Source organism: Drosophila persimilis, unplaced genomic scaffold (genome assembly GCF_003286085.1).
Source record: "Drosophila persimilis strain 14011-0111.01,24,50 unplaced genomic scaffold, DperRS2 tig00000000-arrow-pilon, whole genome shotgun sequence".
Taxonomy (NCBI): domain Eukaryota; kingdom Metazoa; phylum Arthropoda; class Insecta; order Diptera; family Drosophilidae; genus Drosophila; species Drosophila persimilis.
In genome coordinates, this window is record NW_020825288.1 from 14,623,039 (window position 1) to 14,639,003 (window position 15,965).

At 46.5% G+C, this 15,965-nt stretch overlaps 6 protein-coding genes across 6 annotated transcripts; 2 read left to right on the top strand and 4 right to left on the bottom strand.

The window, feature by feature from the left end:
• The first annotated feature begins 999 nt into the window (after window positions 1-999).
• On the top strand, window positions 1,000-6,039 carry LOC6587987 (N-acetyl-D-glucosamine kinase). The gene is made up of 5 exons (XM_002013690.2): window positions 1,000-1,171; window positions 1,833-1,951; window positions 4,168-4,378; window positions 4,434-4,659; window positions 4,850-6,039. Exons 2-5 carry the CDS (start codon window positions 1,926-1,928, stop codon window positions 5,452-5,454), a joined length of 1,068 nt encoding a protein of 355 aa, XP_002013726.1. The 5' UTR covers window positions 1,000-1,171; window positions 1,833-1,925; the 3' UTR covers window positions 5,455-6,039.
• On the bottom strand, window positions 1,868-3,430 carry LOC6588021 (serine--tRNA ligase, mitochondrial). Its single transcript, XM_002013691.2, has one exon. It carries the CDS (start codon window positions 3,343-3,345, stop codon window positions 2,089-2,091), a length of 1,257 nt encoding a protein of 418 aa, XP_002013727.1. The 5' UTR covers window positions 3,346-3,430; the 3' UTR covers window positions 1,868-2,088.
• A 70-nt stretch (window positions 6,040-6,109) lies between the features above and the next one.
• LOC6587983 (cytoplasmic FMR1-interacting protein) lies at window positions 6,110-10,646 on the bottom strand. The gene is made up of 9 exons (XM_002013692.2): window positions 10,440-10,646; window positions 8,534-10,365; window positions 8,178-8,470; window positions 7,995-8,107; window positions 7,725-7,924; window positions 7,135-7,670; window positions 6,977-7,071; window positions 6,520-6,906; window positions 6,110-6,448 (listed from the first exon to the last, which is right to left on the bottom strand). The coding sequence occupies exons 1-9, from the start codon at window positions 10,644-10,646 to the stop codon at window positions 6,236-6,238; spliced, it is 3,876 nt and encodes a 1,291-aa protein (XP_002013728.1). The 3' UTR covers window positions 6,110-6,235.
• Window positions 10,647-11,899: 1,253 nt separating this feature from the next.
• Window positions 11,900-13,367, top strand: LOC6588223 (39 kDa FK506-binding nuclear protein). The gene is made up of 3 exons (XM_002013693.2): window positions 11,900-11,930; window positions 12,118-12,330; window positions 12,424-13,367. Exons 1-3 carry the CDS (start codon window positions 11,915-11,917, stop codon window positions 13,221-13,223), a joined length of 1,029 nt encoding a protein of 342 aa, XP_002013729.1. The 5' UTR covers window positions 11,900-11,914; the 3' UTR covers window positions 13,224-13,367.
• LOC6587780 (39S ribosomal protein L9, mitochondrial) lies at window positions 13,356-14,190 on the bottom strand. Its single transcript, XM_002013694.2, has 2 exons — window positions 14,118-14,190; window positions 13,356-14,062 (listed from the first exon to the last, which is right to left on the bottom strand). The coding sequence occupies exons 1-2, from the start codon at window positions 14,187-14,189 to the stop codon at window positions 13,379-13,381; spliced, it is 756 nt and encodes a 251-aa protein (XP_002013730.1). The 5' UTR covers window position 14,190; the 3' UTR covers window positions 13,356-13,378.
• A 103-nt stretch (window positions 14,191-14,293) lies between these two features.
• On the bottom strand, window positions 14,294-15,962 carry LOC6587691 (serine protease easter). The gene is made up of 3 exons (XM_002013695.2): window positions 15,772-15,962; window positions 15,149-15,538; window positions 14,294-15,090 (listed from the first exon to the last, which is right to left on the bottom strand). The coding sequence occupies exons 1-3, from the start codon at window positions 15,836-15,838 to the stop codon at window positions 14,360-14,362; spliced, it is 1,188 nt and encodes a 395-aa protein (XP_002013731.1). The 5' UTR covers window positions 15,839-15,962; the 3' UTR covers window positions 14,294-14,359.
• Between the last annotated feature and the right edge of the window lie 3 nt (window positions 15,963-15,965).

A 15,965-nucleotide genomic window follows, 5' to 3' on the forward strand; every position in this document is an offset into this window, starting at 1 on the left:
ACGTCAACCGGAGTTTGAGTTCAGCTATACCCTATTTCGTCAATATATATGAAGAAACTGTTTTTCCAAGCTGTTTAAAAACGCAATTAATATAGAAATGATCTCAGATTGTTATGTTGTGGACATATTAATGCATATTATTAGGGTCTTGTAAATATATCTCGATCTCGATACCCATTCTTGGTTTCTGTAAGACCAAAACCTTCATAATATCTTTGAAATACCTTTAAAACAGAAACTGACTAGTTTTGGCCTATATTGGTGCATTAGATGACAAACATTCTCTCAGTTCCATAATATCCATTTCCCAGGGTATGCAAAATGTTGCTCAATCCGCGCCATGTTGGGGAATAATGCTGCTCGATTTCACGGCACATGAGTCTGGCCCATACAAATTGAATGTTGCCAGCAACATAAGACGTAAGAAAACGTAAGTGAGGATTGTGGCGAGGAAAAGTCCCAAAAAAGTCCCACCAAACTTGAGCGCCAAATAGAAATTGTTTGAATGTGAATCATCGATGTTTTTCTCAAACATCGATGTTTTTAGATTTCATTCGATTTACAATTGAAGAATCTTTTAGGACATTTACACTATGTTTGAAAATCTGCCCCTCAAATCCAATTGAGGTGGCAGTGCTTCGATAAGTCTTGACGAGGGGCTGTGGCTGGGCGGGGTAGTAGGCCTCAGCTGCGGCAAAGGGCGCCGCTGGTGGTGGCAGTTCCTCGATAGCACAATATTTTGATGACATTTTGACATTTTTTAAATATACCGAAAAATACCGAAAAGTACTCGAAATATTCTTTGTTTTTTGATATTCCGTGGAGTATTACTAGCTATATAGAACATTTAGCCGTGCCCACATCATTTTATCCGATTAGTAAATCAATTTTCTATAGACTGGCTTATTCAAAATACTTTCTTTTATTGGATCTTGCTTAAAAAAAAGGTTTTAGCGAAATAGATTGTTGAAATTGACAAAATATACCATTATATACCGAAATTTAAAAAATGCGCTGCTCAACACTGACTTCACAGCTGATTTAACAGGCGTTGACGTTATCAAAAAAGATTAAGTTTAAATAAATATGCTGGCGACCAGACGAAGTATTTTGTTTTGAGGCTTTGCCGAGTGGACGACCAGCAAACATCAGCGTAAAAAGCTTTGGCCGGGTAAGAGCTCGAGTTGCTACGGTGGCTGCGGGTGAATAATACACAATAGTAATTGCTGTTGCAATTATTCTCCGCTCCTAATCAAGAAATGTAATGTGTGTGTTTGGGCTTGTGGGGGTGGTGTTGTGCCATGTGCCAATATAATCAAAACAACAACAAAAATTCACTATTTACGACGTTAGCAAAAGATCCAAACGGGAAAAGGTTACGAAGCGCTGAACAAAAGTGAGCGGGAATTGCGTTAAAAACTTGTTTTATGATGCAAACAATTTTCTCTCTCACTTCGCGTGCGTAGTACTCAAACAATACAGTGAAACATGCTTGGTGTGGAATTTTAATAGACAGTGGTCGACAGAAAATATGTTGCATTCTTTATGAGCATGCAACGACAGCCTGAAGTGAAGTGGAGTGTAGTGCAGGTGACCGCTGTTGTCCGTTTACGCTTTTCATCCGTCAGCGGATTCTTTGTCGGGCTGGGGTTGGGGTTGGGGTTGGTTTTGCAAGTGTTTTGGATTTATTATGATTATGAAGCTCGATAAGATTGGGCTCTGTATAATTAACAGCCTGTTGATGTGTTGCTGTTCTTTTTTTGTGTTTGGTTGGCGGTGGCATTAATCGTGCAATTATTTATGGCTTAATTGTGTTTATTTTTTTCTTACAGGATTTGTGTGTGCGCTGATAAACAATTCATCTGAACAAACAACCATTCAATTCCGGTTGGGAATACATTACGGCCAAGCAACTAACATTTAAAATGAAATATTTTGGCGGCGTCGAAGGGTAAATAATTCCAGCAATCGTGATAACAAGAGTTATCATTTGCATCTTCCAGACAGTCCTTAGGCGAACACTTCAATAGCCATGCCCTAGCATAGTGTTTAGACTCGAATATTTACCACACAAAGAACGTGTAAAGATTAGGCCGCCTTAATGAACTTCACCAGCTTCGTTTCGGGTATTCTTTTGCTTCTGGCGATAAACTCTTGTCCATCCATAAAAGGCCTCAAGACTGTGGGTATCTCAACAGAGTCCCCCTTCTGGTACGACTCAAGCAGGGCAATCAGCAGACGTGGTATGGCTGTCGCCGTCCCGTTGATGGTGTGAGCATGCTGGACTTGTCCATCGCTGGCGCGGAGGTATTTTACAGCCAGCCTCTTGGCTTGATAGTCTGTGCAGTTGCTGCAGCTTGAAATTTCACCCCACATCTGGCGACCAGGCATCCACGCTTCTATATCGTACTTCTGGTATGCCGGCGACCCCAACTCACAGGGCGGCATGTCGAGCAGTCGAAAATTAATGCCCAGCTGCTTGAACAGGTCCACCTCAATGTTCTTGAACTCCTCCAGCTCGGCCTCGGACTGAGTCGGTGTACAGATGGCGAACATCTCCACCTTGGTAAACTGATGCACTCGGTAAATGCCCTTTTCCTCCTGCAGCCCGGATGTCTCGGCCCGGTAGCAGCGACTTACAGCGGTTACCTTCAGCGGGAGCTCTTCCTCTGGCAGCACCTTATTGGCAAAGAATCCGGCAAGTGCCATTTCCGATGTCCCGGAGAGACATTCGCCAGTGTCCAACTTGTAGACCTGGGTGCGTTCACCTTCGGTGCGCATTCCACACGACTCAATAACCTCCTTGGGCAGTATGTCCGGCACAGAGATTAGCCTGAAGCCATGCTTTGTGACCGACTGCAGGGCATATTGTATTATAGCCTGCTCCAACGTGGCCAAGTGTCCCGTCAAGTAGTAGCTCTTGTGACCCGTATAGTTTCCCAGGTGATCCATGCGATACAGGTTTAGAGCACGAGCCAACTCCGAAAACTCCTTGGGCTTGAGAGGCATCTCCCGCTGTACGTGCTGAGCCAGCTCCCGCGGCTGATCCCCGTAGTCCAGCAGACGCGGATGTGTGGCATTGGGCAACTGCCCCAGCTCCTCCTCCAACTGTTGCTCCACGCTCCGATCTCCGCGCACAGAGGCTTCGATCAGCTTGCGGATGAGGGGCACGTTGTTTCTGTGATGGCGCAGCTCCACATTCTTTTCCAGCTCATCCAGTTGGGCACTGGTTAGAGCCGGTTGCCCTGCCGCTGAGGGATCATGTGCTTGAACTGTTGTTGTTCTTGACGATCTTTGGCGGCGTAGCAGCAGCAGCAGTTTCTGTGCGTTTGTCAGCAATTTCATTTTGATTAATTAAACTGTTTATTGCACGACATTCATGTAAGCTCGTGGGAGCGCGGGGGCCACCGTAAATTGAATAGTTAACTTCGGTTTTCGCCACACAAATTGATAAATAATTTCACCCGCGCCCCGGCTGTTTGGTAATAACTAAATCGAGTTGGCAGCCCCACACAAGGCCATGGCAGCGCTGCCAGACTATCTGACACACATTTGAATGGAAAGCGGCGGTTTTGACGAAAATAAATTATAATGCTTGTTAGTATTAGCTAGATCGTAGATAGCAATATCATCAGCTATCCTGCTATCCAACCCATACACACACACACAGTGTTTACTTCAATTGAGCGCATTAAGCCCATGTGCATTTTCGCAGTCGCGTTATCTCTGTTGCACTCCTCACTGTCCTGTATGATAAAGTAACGGTAACTGTGGGCCTCTATTTCTCAGAACTATTTCATGCTTATCTCTATTTGGAGACAGACCCGACTTTCTTTCCATTTTCCCGCATCTGAGAACAGTTTAATTGGGAGATCTCTGTATGGGTTCCGCGTTTGTGAATCCAATTTGTGCGTGTGCGACACGTTTCTCAAATGAATTCATTTATCAATTGACAGTTCAATTCCAATTTGCAGTCGCTGGCTCTTTTAATTTAATTTAATTAAACCGGCATATTGTTCGCCGGTCACGACCCTTGAGAAAGCCACGACACGACACCTATTGTGTAAGAATAAGTGTGCTTCCGGATGGAGAGGGAAACGGGAATGGTAGATGTTGCATATCAGATCAGGTTTAATGACTGCCATTGCTCTGTCCTGTCTATTACAGCGGAGCAACGCACTCCAGGCTGGTCATCTGCGATGAAAGCGGCCAGTCTGTGGGGTCTACCAGTGGCCTGGGCACTAACCACTGGGGTATTGGCATTCCGGAATGCGCGCGACGCATTGCCGACATGGTTGAGCGGGCATTGGAGGAGGCCAACATATCGAAAGAGATTCGCCTAACCAGCTTGGGCCTCAGTCTGAGTGGCTGCGAGCAAGTAAGTTCTCTCGCCCAAGAGGCAAGTGCATTCTCTCATGAGTCCATCTTGACAGGAAGCCACCAATCGAGAGCTGGAGCAGGAACTGCGCACCACATTCCCCAACCTGGCCGACAGCTATGCTGTTTCCAGCGATACCATGGGCAGCATGTTCACCGCCTCCTCCAACGGCGGCATAGTTCTCATCTCGGGCACTGGCTCCAATTGCCTGCTGCGCAACCCTGACGGTTCCACGTTCAACTGCGGCGGATGGGGCAACTTCCTTGGAGACGAGGGCAGCGGTGAGTGTAATCCATTATCAGCTAATGGATTGTGTCTGTTTATTCGATTTCAATGCTCAGATTATACGCATCAACTGCGATTAGGATTGTCTGACGATAGCAGCGTTGATTGCCACTAACTCAGTGGCACACTGTTGTTGTTTTCGACTTTGATCATAATCATTCGACCCCCAATTTGTGTCATTCCCAGCCTGGTACATATCCTATCGCGCTCTTAAGGTTGTCTTTGATGACATGGATAGCTTCGAGAAGGCCCCGGCTCCCATAACCAAGACCTGGGCCCTGATCAAGGAGCACTTCAGTATTGAGACGCGCTACGACATGCTGCCCCATTGCTATGCCAAGTTTGATAAGCCCTTCTTCGCCAACCTGTGCAAGAAACTGGCCCAAAACGCCGATGACGGAGACGAACTGGCGTTGATACTCTTCCGCGAGGCCGGCGTCCATCTGGCCCGCATGATCACGGCTTTGTTGCCCAACGTGCACAAGGATCTGGTCCAGACGGGCGAGCTGAACGTGGTGTGCGTTGGTTCGGTGTGGTCCAGCTGGAACCTGTTCCAAGGGGCCTTTACCAAAGAGCTGTCCAAGCAGAGCATCAAGTTTAATCTCAAGCTGGTGCGCATCACCAAGAGCAGTGCCTACGGTGCCTGCTACCTGGGTGCGGACAGTGCCGCCTTTAACCTGCCGCGCAAATATTCCGACAACTTTACAGTATTGCACACCATACCGAAGGGCGGCAAAGCCCCGACGGGGAATGGCGTGGCCACTAAGTGTTGCAAGTGCCAAGAAAAGTGAACCAGGACATCAATTCATTCCTAAATACATACAAAATTCCACGCGTAAGTGTAATAGTCGTTTTGTTTTGGGGTTTGTTAGAAATACGTATGAAAATTTTATTCGATAAAGTTCATTGTATTAAGAGTGTGCTTCGTGTGTCTGTGTGTAAATGTTGGCTGTCCACATCTTCCATTTTATAAGTATAGTACGAGTATGTATTGTTTTCTGTTCATTCGCTGCATCTATATCTGTAATACTTTCGATTTTATTTAAAGCCAATTCGTTTTTGTTTTCATTTTGCGCCGAGCTGTCTGTCAATTCTTTGGCTAATTTGATTCTCAAATCGTGGATTAAAAGCAAATTAAGAATGCTAAGAATGTTTTTCTATTGGTACGCCAAAACATAATATCTTAGGGTTCGTTCTTACAGTAGAGTATTTGGGATAATATACGAGTAGATTAAATAGAACGCCATAGCATGGGGGGAATCAATATTATATCTAGTAAATATATAATTGCTTGCATAATACATTTGACATACTGTACGAAATACCATACCAGAAAACATGTTCAATAATAAAATCGATTTCAATCAAGAATCAAATCCACGCGAACATTTTTGTCATGATGCATAGAGGGGGTCAGCGCATGGCCAAGGGCTCTTTTGGCTCTTTTGGTTTCTACGCGGCTATCATCACCTCGATTGCGACTTTTGCGCTTCCCGACGGGCATATAAACTGTGATTAAGTATAACTTATATTCATACGATTGGCTTAAATGCATCTTCGGCTGTGTGGGCCTCAATTGTTCATGCTCTGGCGCAGCTTTTGGGGATCCTGGTAGTGTGACGACGAGGATATAACCGAAGGATGCTGTGGCGGTGGAAAGCAGCGCACATGCTCTACATTTGAGCCCTCACCGTCGCCGCCCTTCAGATATTTGTTGAGAATGGAGAAGATTTGTGAGTTTAATACTTGGAAACGTCGAATACGATCCACCATTCGCTTCAGTTGCTGCCAACGAAAAAAACAACAGAAAAATTAGTTACTTTCCAAGCAAACATCACTTTAAAGCGAAAACTTACAATTCCCTTGACATCCTCGTCTTTGCCATCGACGCGTTGCACTCGTAAAATGTGATAGCAAAAGTCCAGGGCCTCAAAACGTCGCTGCTGACCGAGCAACACGATCATGACACAACCTGCCCAGTTGAGACCCTCGCCAAAGAGCTCCTCAATCGTGTACTCCGTGCCACGCACAGGAATGCAATAGACAAACTGCAATGCCGACCAGAGGCGATGGAACTCGGAGCACTCGTCCACATGGATTATGCCATTGGCTGGTGGCGGGCCACACCACACTGGATCGTCCAGGTAGCTCTTCACTCGATTGAGTATCACTTCAAATATGCTCAGGCCGCAACAGAGGCGCTCGCGTGTCAGTAAATCCCCCTCGCGGGCTATCATAGCTTGCTGTAGATTAAATTTCAATTAGTAAAAATAAACTCACGAACCAACTCTCTACAGCCGATTGCTTGCTTACCTTGGCAGTGCCAATTTTTTCCACATTCGAGACGATCTGCAAGTTGGCAAACTGAGCCTCCAGTCGCTTTTGTTTGGCTTCAGGTTTCTCGTTTTCTGCAAATTATAAACAGAAATATATTTCCAGCACAGACTGGAGCTCTTTTGGTTTTTACGCACCTTTGCAAAAGGGTCTGGGGAAGATGTTTTGGAAGAGGGCCGCGTGCAGCAGATCGCACACCTCCTCCTGGGACAAAGCCTGCTCAATCAGCAGGCAAAAGATGATGCAATTGCCAAATTCCCTGAAAGACTGAAACAGTTCGGTTTTCGTGTCCGGGTATTGCACAATGTCCGTAAGATGAGCCTGATAATAGCTGAGCACGCCGGGCGATCCGTACTCGCAGCGCGGTAATTTGCAAGATTTGGGCATGGCAATCATAAGCGTTTTGGTGAACTGCAGCAACGAGCCCTGGATCAACGGCTTGACAATGTCCTTCAGTATGATGTCCATGACAACGGCAATGCCTTGGTAGCCAAGCAGTCGGCACATGGCATGGAAATGCGGCGATCCAACGAAACCAGTGTACTGCCCATACTGTGTGGAGTATGCGGCATTCAACTGCTTGGAGCCCCACAAATAATAGTGAGACATTTGTGGCGGCTTCTCCCGTTGAATGGCCTGCGTCGACGACAAATTGACTTTGGTGCGAATAAACCTGAATGGACATAGATCATAATATCGATCATAAATATGGCATGCAAACACGTACCGATTTGTGGCCGCATTATAGCAGTAATTGACCAGGAAGTCGTAATTCAATTCCACAAAAACATGCAGCGTTATTCGACCGTAGGGGGCCAGGACATTGTGATTAGCCTCCTTGACCATGCCATCGAAATTGTCCAATGCCAAATATTTGCTCAGCAATTTGTGGCAAATGCGATTCGCCTCCAAAAGGCCCTCGAGTTCCTGGATTCAAAAATACATATGAAAGATCGATGTCGAGAGATATATGCAAATATTCAGCTTCAAGGCATACCACAATCCCAGTTATGTCATTGGCCTCAAAGCGGCTGATGGCTAGCTCAATGCTCTTGTGCATATTGGCGTTGATGCGTTGGGTGACCAGTTTGTTCAAGTCAATAGATCGGCCTGGGCAAGCAGAAGAAGCAGAAGCCAGTTCATTAATTCGCCTATCCAAAGGGGCATATATTTTACATACCCAATAGCTGGACATGTCGTTGCTTTAGTAGAGTCTCATAGCGATTGTTCCGTGGATACGACTGGAAGTTGAAGCCTAACACCTCGCACTCCAGCCGGAAACGTTTGTCCAAGAATATGCTGCCAGCCAATTGTTTATAGTGAGCAAAGATCTGCTCACTTAACTTGTAGACAAACTGATCAAAGCACAGGTTCACCTCGGCCTCTACCTCGTCGTAGAGGAACTGCTTGCGGAAGACGGTTAGGGCATAGTGTGCCGAATCGTTGTAAAGGTCCAACGGGTACAGGACGAACCTATGGGAAACACACATGGTTAAATATATTCGCAGGAGGTGGAGGGTTCGCCTCGTTACTTACTCCATCATTGAGGGCTCTTTTGTTTGCAGTATATGATCGGTGAGAATCCACGGCATAGACATCTCAATAGGGAACTGTATACGCTTCTCCATTGTTATCAAATCCTTACACTCTTCGTTGTGCTGGTGACGCACCATGCACTTGTTGACCTTGCGGCCCATTGTCATTTCCAAATAGAACTCGCGATACCAGAGCTGCGACAGATCGCAGCATTTCTGTAGAGTGTCGCTAAAGTTGAGCAAATAGCTCCAGTAGAACGACGTGTTGTGGAACGTTTCGATCTGCATGAGGCAGTTCCCGTCGATATCCTTGCGCAATGTACGCTTGCCGCCACTCTTATCGGCTGTCAGCGACTCCAGCATTGTGCGCACCATATATAGCTGTGTGGAGGATGGTCCCACATTGAGGCGTGGCACATGGATACGAAAGCCGCCATCGGGATCTTTTTTGCCTTTGGACACGGGATCGTCGGTGGGCTCGTAGCCCTTTTGCCAATCCGCAGATGTCTCCCGCACCGACATAATGATGCTCCGGATTAGATCCTTTTTGTTCTTCACCGCCTTCCGAAGGGGTTCGCGCAGCGATAGCTGAACAAAGTCCTGCAGCTCGGAGTAAATATTGCGTCGAATAGCCTCACACAGCACCGTCTCGATGCGTGCCATCAGCACCTGCAGGCCTTTGATCATGGCGATCACTTCAATCAGGGCAAACTTCTCCTCGGAAGTGTAATTGTATCGGGTTGCCCTTTCGTACTCCTCGGCCTCCACGGGGCACTCCTTGTTCTGGTGGTGGTCAGTGGGATGGAGCAGCTTCCAGGAGTACAGCTCAGTGACCACACTTGTCCACTCCGACAGAAGCTGCAGACCGCGCAGGGCCAAGTCGGCCGTAATCCGATTCTCAGCATCCGATGGATTCTCCTTGACAGTGGTGGTCACCTCGTTGGTGTATCGCGCCAGCTCTGATATGTACTTGACATGATCCTCCCGTATCTGCGGCAAGTGCACCATCAAATCAGCCTGAGGGCTGATGGCATTCGAGCTGGAGAGCGGCCACTTGCTGGAGTCGAAGTGCTTGCTCCGCTTTATATAGTTGAAGGGTGCTATCTGCATGTCACCGAAGAGGGGCACCACCTCCAGGTTCTTAAAGATGCGATCGATGCGGTCCAGGCGGATTTTCTTCTTTTGGTCCAACTTGTTGATGTTGCAGGCATCACTGTCCATGAGGAAGAGGCCAAAGCCCATTACCTTCACCAGCATATGCTTCTCCTCGGGCGTCAAGTACATTTTCGTCTCGAACATGTGCACACAGATATTAACGACATCCGAGAGCAGATCCTCGTAGCCGACGATCTTTTCCAACGTGTCCTTGACAGTGTCGCGTATTTTGTTCTGCGTGGCCAGGAACATGGAGAGATTCTGCGACTCCTGCAGTGTGTGCGAGTCGGACATCACCTTCAGGAATTGAGCTGCCCGCCTATAGGTGGAATAATCGTTTTTTACACTCGACTTCATGTTCTTCAGCTCGTCAAGAACAGCAAACATGTTGATGAATTTTCCCAGCGTCAACAAGTATGCTTCCGACACAAAATCCTTGCGCTTCTCTGCGTGGCACAGCCGCTTCACCTCCCCCGAAAAGGCCTCGATGGCCTTGCGTTGGAAATACATAAAGTTCAGCAGCTTGTTCACTTCTGGGGCAAGCACTTCGACCGTCTTCTCATAGATCTCCACACGATTGGGCTGCTCGTTCGACTTGGGCTGTGGTATAGCCCGAGAGCAGCATCGCCAGGTGTAAAGCATGACTGCATGTTTCTGCCCCTCATCGAGCAAAACATTCTATGGGTGGGGGAGAGGAACGAGCGAATTGTTTACTGGTGATATAGTGCGGAATTTTGTGCGTCTTATCTTACCAAATTCGCGTGCGTTGTCGCTTCCTCTATGTACTTGGCAATTCCAGTGACAAATCCATTGCGATCTTCAAAGTTTGTATCGAAATTTGCCTTGTAGATAATGGAGCAGGGCTGCGCCTCTATACATGGCTGCTCATCGGGCAGCGACAGCTCGTCCAGCACCTCCACATTGGACAGTGCATCGGCAAGCGTAATCTTCTCCGTCATGTTGGGTTCTTTATCATAACTCTAACGAGTTGACTTGATTAAATTAAAAGTTAATAAGGCGGGGCACCAATGCCCGACTAAGATTTTTTTTTTTCGTCTGTCGTTGCCACAAATACACAAAACACAGTTTTTGCCATTCACCCAGCAGCGTTACAATATGGGTATCTCCCATTCTTATCAGGTGGCAGCACCACGAGGATAAATACCACCACCAAATAAAAATACGGATTGAGCAACATTTTGCATACCCTTGGAAATGGATATTATAGAACTGAGAGAATGTTTGTCATGTTTGGGCATGGCTGAAAGTTCTATCTGGCTAATAATATTCGATGGAATATCAAAATTGAGCAATATGGTTACCAATCCTTGACGTAGAACGATTAACCTATTATAAGCCAAGGAATTTCAATTTTCCACCGAAAATAATAATAATTTAATAATTTTAACGCAGTTCAAGTGAAATTTATCGTGGTTATTTTTAAGTATAGATGAAAGATGGCATGAATCTACAAGAAGAATTTAAAATCGTTAATATTTTCCGCCATTTACCTCAAGTAGTTGAACAATTTAAATAGAGGGGCTTAAGTGGGCTAAGTTCGGGTTTTCATCATACGAGACGCTATATGTTGTTTAAGAATCAAAATGGAGGCAAAAACAGTAAAAGTCAAGTCTTTAAAATAAGCCATTCAAGTATAAAATAGATTCATCAATTGGATAAAATTATGTGGGCATGGCTTAATATTCTATATAGCTAGTAATATTGCACGGAAGATAAAAAAAAAGGAATATGAATAATTCGTCGGTATATTTTGAAAATGAGACCGTATATTTCAGTATTTATTTGAATCGGGTATTGAATCGGTAATAGCCGCTTGACAGCAACCGTAGGGCATACCCTACGGAAGAGGACATTATAGAGTGTTTAGACATTATAGACATATAATCGTTACTTGTCAGTATCTGTTTAAAGGGTACTTCGGAGACCAAGAATTGGTATCGTGATTAGGATATATATACAGAAAAGCAATATTTGCATATTAAATTAACGAAATAGGGTATACAAATGCGAATACTTCGTTTGACAAGGATAATTCGTCAGTATATTTACGGTATATTTATGAAATGAGACGGTATATTTCTGAGGGACAGACGGTATATTTAAATGTGTGGTCACACTGTATACTGCCCGCGTCAGGCTTCTCTTGTAAAATAATTTCTTGACATTTAAGTTGTATTCCAGCAGAAAAAAGGAAAAAAAAATCAATATGTCGATGTTTTGGGGTAAGTTGGTCCTTTTTAATGATTTTAATGATTTGTATCCAGGGCCATAGTGGTCACGCATGGGCGCATGGGCATCGCAGCCGACGCTGTTGCACCGGCCACGTGCTTGCGACACGCCGGCAGCGTGGAACGCCACCATTTTAGAGACGAAATGTGTAACATGTTCTTATATCTTTTGATGCATTAGGATTGGTAATGAAGCCTAACCGCAAGTACACCCAGACGATTGTAAAGTCGTTCCATATTTCGGGTGTTGCTCTCGATAAGGGAGAGGAGGCCAAGTTGTATTTGACAGCCGAAAAGCAAAAGTATGTGGTCGCCACAGTCCGCAAAGATAATCCACAAGTCCCGCTGGACTTGAACTTTAGCAAGGGCGACCGAATCATATTCCAAACAACAGGTAAGCTGATTTTATGATTAATAGTGTGCACCCACAGGCATCCATAAAGCTTACATATTAATCGGTATTCAAAATTTTCTTCTAACTTCGCAGGCGACGCCACTGTTTCATTGCTGGGCTACTTGCATGACATTGATTCGGAAGATGAGGACGATGAGGAGTTTAATTTGAAGACTTTATTGAAGGGCAAGGCAGACAAGAATGGCCAGAAGGATGAGGACGAAGACGACGACGAGGAAGGCGATGAAGACGATGAAGACATTGAGGACAGTCAGATTATCGAAGAGTACGAGTCCTTGCTGGAAAATGGCGACGAAGAAGATGATGAGGAGGACGACGAAGATGAGAGTGAGGAAGAGGATGATTCTGAGGAGGAGGATGAGCAGCCCAAAGCCAAGGTTGCCAAGATAGCACCCAAAGCTAATGAGAAAGCAGGAAAAGATCAGAACGGTGTAGCCAAAAACCAGCCGGAGAAGCAGGCGAAGAAGGAAAAACCCGAGTCCAAGAAGGAGCAGCCGAAGGCCAAGGAGCAGGAGAAAAAGCCTGCCGGCGGCGAGCGCACCATCACGGGCGGTGTGAAAATTTTGGACCTGACCACTGGAAAAGGGCCAGAGGCCCAGAAGGGAAAACGTGCCACCGTATACTACATCGGTCGTCTCCAGAGCAACAACAAGACCTTTGACAGCATGCTACAGGGCAAGGGATTCCGCTTCCGCCTAGGAGGCGGTGAAGTCATCAAGGGCTGGGACACTGGCGTCATTGGCATGAAGGTTGGCGGCAAGCGTCGCATCACGTGCCCCCCGCACATGGCCTACGGTTCCCGTGGAGCTCCTCCAAATATTCCAGGCAACTCGACACTTGTCTTCGATGTGGAGTTGAAGGGAGTGAACTAAAAATAAACATCATATAGACTCTGTAATGTAGCATTTAAGGTAGTATTCCACATCGTACAACTTTTGAGCAACAATTGATGAAATGTTAAAATAAATATTCTTTGTTTTTCACGCTGTTCATAAATAAAACAGTTTTGTAACATATATTTTTATTGTTAACAGTTTAAGGTCTCTTTTTCAGGGGAACTAACATCCAGCAACGGCTCTGATGTCATTTTCCAGTGCTCCAGCACGTAGGGCAAACGTTCGCTTGGGTCCGTGCTCCAATGATGCAAGCGGCATTTGAGCGTGGCCTGCTCCAATTTATTGATTGTTACGATGCAGTAAAAGTCCTTGCTTTCCTTCTTAAGATCGGGTCCCTCAATGCGCTCCTTGGGCAGGGTAATGCAATCCTCTTTGCAATGGAAGCCGGCCTTGCGAAGCGAGGCTTTGATGTGCCACGGCTCGAGCACCCACGGCTCATCCTTGTTCATAATCACAGCCAAGACAATGGACTCCAGCATGTTGACCGTCCGTTGGGCATAAGCCGAGCTGTGCTTCACTGCCGACTTCTCGGCCTCTGTCTTCGCGTACTTGGCAATGTTCTCGGGCGTTTTGTAGGCCGCCAGTCCCGGCAGCAGCAATTTGTTGTAGACGAAATGGGGCTTCATGGACACAACGTCGCCCTTGTCGCCGACACCTTCGACAAAGGTCTTTAGGACTACTTCCATGTTGGGCCGCTTCTTCACTTGCGTGTCCTCTACCAGCTCATAGATGAAGTGTTTGGCCCGCATACGCCGGGGCTTCTCGTTGGTTTTGTGCAACAGCGGTTCATATTTTCGTTTCAGGATGAACGTGGTCTGCAAACGAAAAGTTTGAATGATGGTGGCCCTCCTCGATGTCGACATTACTTACCCGGACCTGCTGCTGCAGGCTGGTTGCACTTTTCAGCAGATTTAGCTGTGTTACGCAGATATTTTTCAGCATATTTCTCGTGTTTACAACTTAACAGTAGCGCGTTTTCTGGCAACGCCTTACGTAAGCTATTTGATAGATATGGCAGCCCTGCAGTTGCTCTATTTGGCGCGTAATTTGTTTATAAGATTTATTTACAATTTACAATTTAAATGTGGTTTACAATTACACTTACACAACATTTATGGCTCAATTGTATTTTGGATCCAGTCAACGTATTTTCCCACGAGCGTGTACACTCCTGGCCAGCCCGCCAGGCCGCAGGGCGTGGGCCCGAAGGAAACCACGCCCGCCAAGAAATAGTAAGTATTTACTTTGTTTGTGTCCAGGCCTATCAGCGGACCCCCGGAGTCACCGCGACACGAGTCGATGCCCTCTTTGCCGCCTGCACACATCTGTGTGTCCTCCAGCATTATGTCCTGACGGTTGTACACGGCCTGGCAGTCGTCCATTCTGGTCCCTTCCACGGCAGCCTTGAGCTTCAGATTGCTGGAGGACATCTCTTCCGTCTTTCCCCAGCCAGCCACATCCATGGTAATGCCATCAAACGTGGCTGAGCGCAGATTCACGTCCAGGGGCAAGCAAATGGGCCGCACAAAGTCGGTGTACTCCACTTGGTTGCCCAAACGTAGCAAAGCAATGTCGTTAACCTGGTTTTTAGAGCTGGGAATGTAGGAGGGATGTGGTATAGTCCGCTCGACAGGCACATCCAAGTGCGCAGGTGCACAGTCCTTCATGCCCCGTACGTCCAACTCGCAGTCGGGATCGGTGGCGGTGTCCCACTCGCCCAGGCGCACACCAGTCAGTCGCCAGTCGGCGGGCAGGGCCTTACCATTGACACAGTGCGAGGCCGTCACCACATACCGAGTGCTAATCAAGGAGCCACCGCAATGATGGCCCTTTTTGCCAGCGGCTGCGGAAAAGAATAAATGAAAAGGGAACAAGAAGTCGGACGTATCTTAGGCACTCACTCTTGGTGTATTCTATCAATGCCATCCAGGGGAACTCGTCGATTTTGGTTCGGACGCCACCGTAAATACGATTGGACAACAGATTGCCGCATTGGCCTGGCAGCGGCAGCAGATTGCTATTGGTGATGTTTGGTTGGACCGACTGCTGCATCGTGGTCGGGCTGGTGTCCCGGTACCTATCCAGGCAGCAGATCAATACCTTACCGTTCGTATAGCCACACTGGCTGCGACTGAGGTAGAGTCTGTCGGTGTCACGCAGAGGGCTCGTCGTCAGCACGCCATAGAGATATTTGCAATCCTCCAGATGGATGCACAGGGCCCGTTCCCGATTGGGCGTAATGCATCGCCCATAGTTGGGCACTTGGGTGGCCTCATTGGGGAAATAGAACTCTGGGGGGCAAATGATTAAACACTGTATGTAATTTAGTCTGAATTGAGCAAAAATGCATATCTAATTCCAAAAATAAACAAAAATTCCGTTTGGCAAACAGCCTCTGAATATCTAAAAACTATTAGCATTAGATTTAGATATATAGGCAATGGAACAGGTTTTGGGGTTTCAGAAGACATGTGAAGGCCCAGAGCACAAGCCAATCAGTATACCTTCTTCAATGTTTACTTACGACCTAACACGGCTGACAAGTTTGCTAAAATCCCACAAATAAAACAGATGTACTCTATTTTGAACATTTTTCATGTAGTGTCTGCCTCGCTTAATCCTTTCTCAAGACGTCGTCGATTGATATCGCAGCTTGGGGCAGCTGATATCAAAATAAACACCGCGATAATGGGGGCTGATCTTCAGCTGCGAATAAAA